This window comes from Alligator sinensis, unplaced genomic scaffold (genome assembly GCF_000455745.1).
Source record: "Alligator sinensis unplaced genomic scaffold, ASM45574v1 scaffold607_1, whole genome shotgun sequence".
NCBI classification, from domain to species: Eukaryota; Metazoa; Chordata; order Crocodylia; family Alligatoridae; genus Alligator; species Alligator sinensis.
In genome coordinates, this window is record NW_005841935.1 from 1,478,986 (window position 1) to 1,487,832 (window position 8,847).

Genomic DNA, 8,847 nt, shown 5'->3' on the forward strand with positions numbered 1-8,847 from the left:
TGCCTATGCAGGGGGTCGGACTCGATGATCTATTGAGGTCCCTTCCGACCCTAGCATCTATGAATCTATGAATTCTCCGTAGCCCCCCAAACCCCCTCCCAGTGCCATCGCCACCACCCGTCCCAAGCGCAGCCTGGCCCAGCCCCTGCCAGGAATAGCCTGGTGCCACCCCGGCCCCAGCCTGCAGCCCACCCCTCCCCGTGTAGATCCTGGGGCAGATGCCCACCCATGCCCTCCCATGGGTGCACACAGCAGCGGGAGCCACCCCACATGCCCCGGTGTGGCTCAGTCCTGCACCCTGCCCTGGCTGGGCAGCCCCTGCCCCAGCCCCAGCCCCAGTCCCTTCCCCACCACTGGGGCAGCCCAGCTTGCCCTGCCCTGTGCAGATCTAGGGGCACATGCCCCCCACGCACCCCCTCCCCCCCGGGTACCCTGGACAAGCCGCTTGCGGCTCTGTCTTGTACCCTGCCTTGGCTGTGCAGCGCTTGCCCCAGCCCCAGCCCCAGCCTTGCTCCATCCTGCACCACTGGGGCCTCAATCTGCCCACACTTTAAAAAGAAGAAAAAAAGATAAGGGGTACAGGAGCTGAAACTGAATCAGAAAGGGAGCACTTATTTTAAAAGGTTGAAAACCCCTGGCCTATATGATTTGGTAAATGCCTTTGTGACTACAATGTAGACCAGATAGAACCTTTTACATTGCCGAATCTATTAGCTTGCAGATGATAGCAAATTCAAAAAACGATATCTGGTTCAGTTACAAGACGGAGATGGAGAGCTGCCATGGGTTAGAATGATCCATGGAAGGTTCTTTACAAGTATAGACTCTTTTCTCAGCGTTATGCAGTGTGTACATATATTTTACTAAAGTCTCTGAGTGACCTTGCATATTTCTTTTGTAAAAATGTGAAGCTGAATTAACAGAAGTCCTGTAGGTACTATATAATCCAGCAGACTTTGAACATAGTTCTGGTTTTTAGGGAAAGGTTTTTTTCTTTCATAGCAAATTGCAGCAAGCTCTGCATGGGAAGACGTGGGGTCATGGAACAAAGGTTCTATCCCCTGTTGCATTAATTTCAGTGAAAAAAAAGGACCCAAGGATTCAAGTGTACAGCACTGAACAGGGTTTTTGGTTGCAGCTGTGTTGGTCTAAGGCAGGGGTTTTCAACTTTGTATCAATGTACCCCTGGTGGCCAGACATGAAGCAGTGTACCCCCGGCGGCTGGATGCAGAATGGGGGTGGGATGACCGAATGTGGAGCAGTGGCAGATGCTGCACATGAGCTTCTCCCACCCCCCACATCTGGCTGGGTGGGTGGTGCTGCATGGCAGCGCGGCATTGTGCATGGCAGTGCTCCATCCCCGCCCATGCGTATCCCCTAGGGCCTTCTCAAGTACCCCCAGTTGACAACCCCTGGTCTAAGGACACAGGCAGGCAAGGTTCTTTGGGTAGATGTGATATCTTTTATTACAACAACTGAGTAGTCTAATAACTTTTTTCAACTACTCAGTTGGTCTAATAAAAGATATCACATCTACCCAAAGAACCTTGCCAGGATAAAACAGTTTGCCATCTTGAAGAAAGTGTGTCACAGAGACCTTGATCTGAATGGTTCTATGGCCAACATGAGTTTTGATGTGGGTCCAGGTATAAGCACAGTGCAGGGCAAATATGTCCAGAGAGGATAGCGCCAATCCAGGCAACACAGCAAACTTCCACAGTAGTTCTGAAACCTGATATGACACTCTTCAGTTAAAACAACTAACCCTGACATAAAAATGTTGCTGAAGTGGCCTTGAGCAGAGATGGGGTCAGCTATGCAGACATGCTGCATACAAGTAACCCAGAGGTTCTTGGTTAGAGAGTCTTCCTTATCTGCTCAGTCAGACTAATCACCACATTTTGGATCAGGAGGAAATTTTACCTCACAGTCAGATCAGTATGGACTGTGGGGGCTTTTGCTGTTCTCTGTAGCAGGGGGCACGGTCCTCTTCCTTGAATGTCTTGAGTGTATTTTAACAACCCTTGCATCAGTGGGACATTGACAGCCCTCACCCCCTGCTTTACCCGTGCCAGGGTTGTTTTTGGTGTTTTGGGACAATGTTCCTTGTAGATGTACAAGGGGTTTTTGTATAGTTTTAGGACTAGGTTAGACAAGCACTTATATGGGATGGTTTGGGTAGAGGTGATCCTGCTTTGAGCAGGGTGTTTGACTAGATCAGTGGTGCCCAACATTTTTGCCCTGTGGGCTGGATGGGAGGTGCCAGGTCTATCGATGGGCCAGATCTGGCCTGTGGGCTCAATCCAGCACAGGGGGGATGGGGAACAGCCTGGCTCCAATGCAAACATTCAGGGGGTGGGCAGGGACAGAGAAGTCTGGCCCTAGTCCAGATGTGAAGTAGAGGGGAGAGAGGGAGGAGCACTCTGGTCTGTTTCCAGTCCAGATGCATGGGGGGCATGGGCAGAGCAGCCCAGCCCTGCCTGATCCAGACATAGAGGAGCAGGTGGCACAGAGCAGCCCGGCCTGATCCCATCATTTGAGGGGGTGGGCCCAGCCCTCATTGTAGCTGTGTGGCAGTGGCGCGGACGGGACTGGATCTGGCTGTGTGGAGCTTCCACTGTTCCCTCACCACCACATTTCTCAAGCTGTGGGATCCACATAGGCTGAGTGATATGGTTCCTTAGGCTAGATTTGACCTGCAGGCTAGAGATGAGCACCCTTGGACTAAATAATCTCCTGAGGTCTCTTCCAGCCCTACAATTCTGTTAATAATCATTCTGTAATTTCCTTTGGCATGTATAAGGAGTTTATTTGGAAGCAAAAGCTTTCTTTGGGTGATGGCAATTTGTGACACCGGCTCAAGTGTGCTGAAGAGAGAAACCCTGTATTTTTGTTTCCTCCCACAATCTCACTGAACTTCATATTGCTTCTATTTGGGAGATCATTCAGTAACAGCACCATCAGGAAAATCTCATACTTCAAAGATCAGTTGCTAGAGTGTTGGACTGAGAGGAAAGAGAGCTGGGTTTAGTTTTGGGTTTAGCACCAACCCTATATGTGACCTTAAACAAGTTATTATGCATCAGTTTTGCCTTGGTCTTGAGTGTGATTACTACTGTAAAGAGTTTAATCTTCTTACTGGGTGTATATATGGGCTTAGTACAATGAGGCCCCAAGATTGGTTGGGGCATCTAAGTGCTAATGTGATGCAGTGTAATAAATTTCATTTTTTCTCTCTATAGTCCTCCTCTACCGCACAGCAGAGCTGATATTTTTGACCTCAGTAAGGACCAAATCATTAACCTTGCATACATTTCTTCAGTACCACATGGTGGCATTGAACAAGTTCGAATTCACTGGTTACTGGAACTAATCACAGTCAAGTAAGTGAGCACTTCTGAATCTTAAAACCTGGGAATGGAATATGTTATCAAAGCAGCTTACTACTCCACCATCATGTGCTATTTTTTGTTATATTTGCTTTGATTCAGAGACCTGTAGATAGCTGTAGCTTGTACTCAGTTTGGAATATCTATACGGGTATGATTGACTGAAGAAGGTATGCACAGTTGGCACAGTTGCTCTTCCTGTGAAGCTAGGAAATGTCCCTATGACATGAGTGATTTGGGACTGTAAGATAATAAAATACAGGAGAGTTTGTATCTCTCATGGATATGACTGGGACATAAGCATTCAGGGCTTGACTAAAGCAGTGATTCCCAAGCAGGGTGCTGCAAGATGCTGCACAATATTAACACCATTAGGTATACAAACACCTTCACAATTCACACAATGAAACCAGACATTTCAACTAGGAATCCACGTGTCGGAAACTTTGTGACCTGTTGTGGTCTTTTTGAGTTTTTTTGCAATAGGAGAATTACTCTATTAATATTCCATAATACAAAATGAATGAACCCTAAGAGCTGGCATTTCAGATGGGTGCCTGGAGTCTAACATGGTTGAGAACCACTGCTTAAAGGGTCATAATTTGAACTAATGTCAGGGAAGTATAATTAGTCAGAAATTAGGAGAAGGGGTCTGGAGGCCAAGATCTATGAAGGGCCAGGACATAGGGAGTCACCCTGTGTGCAACCATGAACCAAGGGGGTTAGGAACAATTGTTACACTAAGTTTTAACTGTAGGTGAAAGGAGTCACAACTCTAAAGCTTTATTAGGATGCCTCCCCCCCAGCCTTCCCCCAATGGACTTACCAGCCAGATGCTGCTCTCCAAGCTACTGTGCTGCACTCCTGGCCGTGTTTGTGTTGCATCTGCGCACATGCATGCAGCATGTATTGGCGACTTTATTGGCCACATCAACCAAAAAAACCCCATTGCTGATAATGCCAATTTTCCTTTAATCAGTGCTGATATGATATGGACTGATGTATCAGTGTACCTCTAGTTGTATTTACATTTCTTTGTTTCACTGAACCAGATCTCTTGTAGGCTTGGAAAGCTTGGGAAAGCAAGAGGGAGGATTTATCATCTCCTTTTACTCCCTCTGACCTGTTACTTTTTCTGCTCTGGTTTATGGGTTTCTCTGACAAGGCTGCTTTGTTTCTACAAATCAGCTAGGCAGAAATACATCGATTATAGCAAAATAACATTTAATACATTTGGTCACACACTACTTCTGATATTTTAAGATACAATCATAATGTAACGTATTGTTTAATTATGCTTTGTTAGATGTGTTGATGGTGTTTGCTGGCCAAGCTAGTTGTTACATCCACAAAAATTCACACTCCAAGTCACTCAGGCACAGGCTTTGAGGCCTTCTGCTGCTTAGCCACACTTTGCAGCTTGTCACTGCTACACAGGTTAAGCTTAGGCACAGAAGGCGTGGCTTACACAACAGGCAGGTCTCCAAACCAGAATCACTAGCAAGGGTCCAAACCAGACAGTTATGGCTATCTGGGACCATGATGCAACCAGTTGCCATGCTAAACCACAAGCCAGGAGTCAGCTGTCACAGAACAGGGTCTGGAGTAAGGATTCAGTAAGGCAGTCTGGAACAGGAACCAAGATGGAGTCAGTAAACAAAAAGTAGGAGACTAGGCAGGACCCAGAAAACAGAGCACTAGGAGTTAAGGGATTGGGATCCAGTTATGGCAGTGCACCTTTGGGTGCTTGCCACTTTAAGACCTGGAGCAGGCAGCAGTCAGGTGCTTGATTGTGGTGGCCATTTTGAGACCCAGAATAGATAACAGGATGAAGCAGCAGTTTGCTGCTGGCTTCTGTGAGAGAGACATCACCTGGCTGAGCTGAGGTTCGCAACGTTCTGGAGGTAAGGGCAGGAGCTACAGTGATGACTGGGAGGCTCCTGGTCTTGGGTATGACTTGAAACTGCACCCGGCCGGGGATGGATGGCCTGATAGGGCTGTTCATGGTGGGACAGCCCCCAAGAAATGCCAGGCCAGTTACCACCCTGGTGAAAGGCAAGGACAGGTGCCTTAAAACCCCAGCCCTCACAACTGCATGGGTAACCCTGTAATAGTTCCTGATAAGGTGGACCCATGTAAGAAAGTGTGGGCTAGTTGTTCAGAAGCCTGACTTGAGGCACCCTTGACTGGTCAATGCCGGGGCCAGGACCAGAAGGGTCAAAAGGGCCAGGGGCCCACCACAAGGGACGCCCAGAGCTGGGGGCCTGAGGTTCCAACTGGCCTTGGAGGTGAGGCCAGGCCCTATGTGGCCAAAGGTCTCGGGGGGCCACACCCAAGAAGGAGAAGAGTACAGGAAGCTTGGCAGCCCAGAATGAGGGTGGAGTAGGGTGCCTGATGGGAAGGGGTCTAGTTGAGGTCCAGGCTATGGTGTTATGGGGCCCAATGTGGGGCCGAAGAAGTTAAGAATTTGGATGCTATCTGTGAGGCATGGGCTGCAGTGTAGGGGAGGTTTGGAGCTGCAGATGGCACCCCCTGGCATTGGGGCCAGTAATGGGCAGTCTCCCGCATTTTCCACCAGTACAATGTATCAGCAAAGCTGTGGCAGGAGAGACTGGGTGGACTGCCCCATAGAGATAGGTGGGCAGGCTGACCCTCCTTCCATGTGATGCTCCACCTGCGCCACCAGTCTGAGTTCACCAGCTGTGCCTGACATGAGGAACAGTCCGTAGAACAGGCTGTCTGGAGAAGCCATGGACTCTCCATCACTGGAAATATTCAGGAAGAAGTTGGATAAGCATTGGCCAGAGATGATCTAGAAGCAGCTATGCCTATATTCTGCTATGAGTGTTTCCCATGGTTCTGGGCTTTGCTGGTTGCCAGATGGGACTGCTGAATGATGCTGGGGGCAGAGGCCATGGCAGGATGAGCGCCTGGTACCCCAAGGAGCCCTCCCCCACTAACACATTGTCGCCACTGCCAGGCCACAGTGGAGGCTTAGGCAGGCCGCCCTTGCTGGAGTACACAGCGCGGCTTCAGCTGGGGTTTTGGGGCATGAGGATGTGATTGAGCTGCTGCATAAATGGCAATGACCTGTGAGCAGCCGCCAACTGTCAGTTGTGGTTGGTGACAGTGACCCACTGTGCCTGCAAGGCCTTGATCTTTTTGCATCACTGGTGCGCCAACTAGTTGTGCCTGCACTCCTGCACTCGGCCTCATACATGTGCGCTTGCTGGGGGTGAATTAACTGAGGACCTTTGCCTCGCCCCACAGTGAGTCTCCTCTTGGGACCAGTTCCAGCCCCAGGAGGCAGTGTGTGGTGTTGGGGGATGATTCCAGCATGGCTCCCTCAGCAGCCCGTAGGGCCTCTATATGACAGTCTGGGTACTGCCAGGCCTGGGCAGGTGCCTGCAGTGCCCAGTGCAGCAGCACAGCATGGGACAGGCAGGCAGGCAAGGGGGCTGTGCTGGGGACCAGCATCAAGGTCTGAGCAGGCTGCTGCGGCTGGCCAGGGGCCACTGGAGTCCCTGCTGCGTTTTAAAGGCCTGGGACAGGAGAAGCTCCCAAGCCCTGTGGCCCTGTGGCCCTGGGGCTAGCCTGAGCGGTCCCCTGGTCTCAGGGCTGATCAGTTTGCTCCTGGTTGGAATCTACATGTGTGTTACTGCACAGTAACTACTCTGCAGTTAATTTGCTACTTGCATTTGCAGGTGGGAAATGAACTGCAGAATAGACCAGTTTACTGTGCAGTAAGCATATGCACATGTAGATAGGATGCTTACTGTACAGTAAATTGGTCTAGGGCGGAGTATAGCATCTCATGTAGACGTGCCCACTGTGATGTTTTTACCTTTTTGGTTTGCTTTGGTTTCTCTTTCCTTCCTTCTGCTTTCCTTTGTGTACCCTGTATGAAGTCCTGGAGGGAGTGCCATATTCTGTCTCCCCTTCTTTTTCCCTTGATTCTTCCTCCCCTGCCCTTTTTTCTCTTTCATCCTTTGCTTCCTCCTCCTCCTCTTCTTCTGGTAACCCTTTTTCACAGTCCCTTTCTTGTAGAAGATCTCCTGGGGAATTTTGACTAGATGTTCCTGGCTTGGTCTTTTGAGGTTTGGCCTCCCTGTATTCTGGTTCTTCTACCGCTTCTCTGCTTGACCCTTCCCTTCTTATGGGCTAAGTGAATAATTTGGGGCACATTCTAAAGAGGTGTCTTTTCTCTTTCAAAGATTACATTACATTGCTGAAGCCCCTGCTTTCAGCTCTGCTATGTGTTCTTTCCATTCCTCCTTCTCTTTCTCCCCTTCCCACCTTCCTCTCCCATTTCATCAGTAGGGGAAAGGAGGGGATGAGCTGCAGTGGTGTGCAGTCCCTGCATTCCATGAAATCAGGGGCTGAGCATTGTTGCTGTGGCTCTGGAGCTGCTTGAAAGCAGGGACTCCAAGCACACCAGCTGGTAAGCTCCCAGAGCTCCCAGCACATGTGGAACTGCAGCAGGTGACATGCTGGTGAGCAGCGAGAGCTCATTGTTCAGGCAGTGCACAGCTAAAGCAGGGTGTGACCATGCTGGTGCATGTCCTCTGGGTCTGCTCCTGCCCACTAGTGATGATGTCACAAGCATGTAGCATGGCCAGTATATTGCTGTTGATTGTAGTCATGTTGGTCCAATGAAATAGGCAGGCAAGATTCTTTGGCTAGATGTGATATCTTTTATTAGACCAATAAAATAGTTGGAAAAAAATTGTTCTTTGCAAGCTTTTGGGCACAAACACCTTTCTTCAGGCATGGAGAGAGTCTGCTGATGAATTGCATGCCATGCATTTGCATTTTCATGGACCTGCATTTTGTATATTGTATTCTACCCAGGAGAGGACACAATTTACCAACAGGCTCTCTCTATGCCTGAAGAAAGATGTTTGTGCCCAAAAGCTTGCAAATAACAATTTTTCCAGCTATTTAATTGGTCTAATAAAAGATATTACATTTACCCAAAGAACCTTGTCTGAAATATATTGCTGTGCATTGTGCATCTTGCTGGCCTTTAGGGACTTCTCTACTAAAATACAAGTGTTGTAATGAGAAGAGGCATGCAGCTGGTAATACAGGCCTTATGAATATCAGCTGGAGGAAGGGCAGCCTGTGAGCCTGGGGATGGCAAAAGTTGGTGGCATCCTTAGCCGGAACAGGAGGGGAGCTCTGAGCTTGGGGTGAACCTGATAGGGAAAGCAGGTGGGTCTCAGGAGGTGCAGAGCTCAATAGAACTAGGAGAGGTCTACCTGTCTGATGGGTTTTATAAGAGGCTGGGGAGATTGTGAGTAAGAAGAGGAGCAACCTGTGAGGACTGAGGGCAAGTGTCATGGAGTTAGTGAATATGAGTGAATTGAGAGAGGACAGCAGGATAGAGGGTAGTTAGGGCAGAGAGAAAAGAGTAAAGGACTGACAGAGGAATATATACTGTTTTGAGCCCTGTGGA

The 8,847-nt window shown here is 49.1% G+C and overlaps 1 protein-coding gene across 8 annotated transcripts in view; it reads left to right on the forward strand.

Moving 5' to 3' along the window:
* IDUA (iduronidase, alpha-L-) overlaps positions 1-8,847 on the forward strand; it is an 85,086-nt gene that overhangs the window by 8,376 nt on the left and 67,863 nt on the right. For 3 of the 8 annotated variants that reach the window (XM_006019664.3, XM_025199079.1, XM_025199085.1), the window contains exon 2: positions 3,243-3,383. The exons of 3 other annotated variants lie outside the window; for them this stretch is intronic. In XM_006019664.3, coding sequence (XP_006019726.1) covers positions 3,243-3,383 — 141 coding nt within the window. Of the gene's footprint in view, positions 1-3,242; positions 3,384-8,847 lie in introns of those variants that run through there. 2 more of the 8 variants (XM_025199080.1, XM_025199083.1) reach the window with 2 other exon arrangements.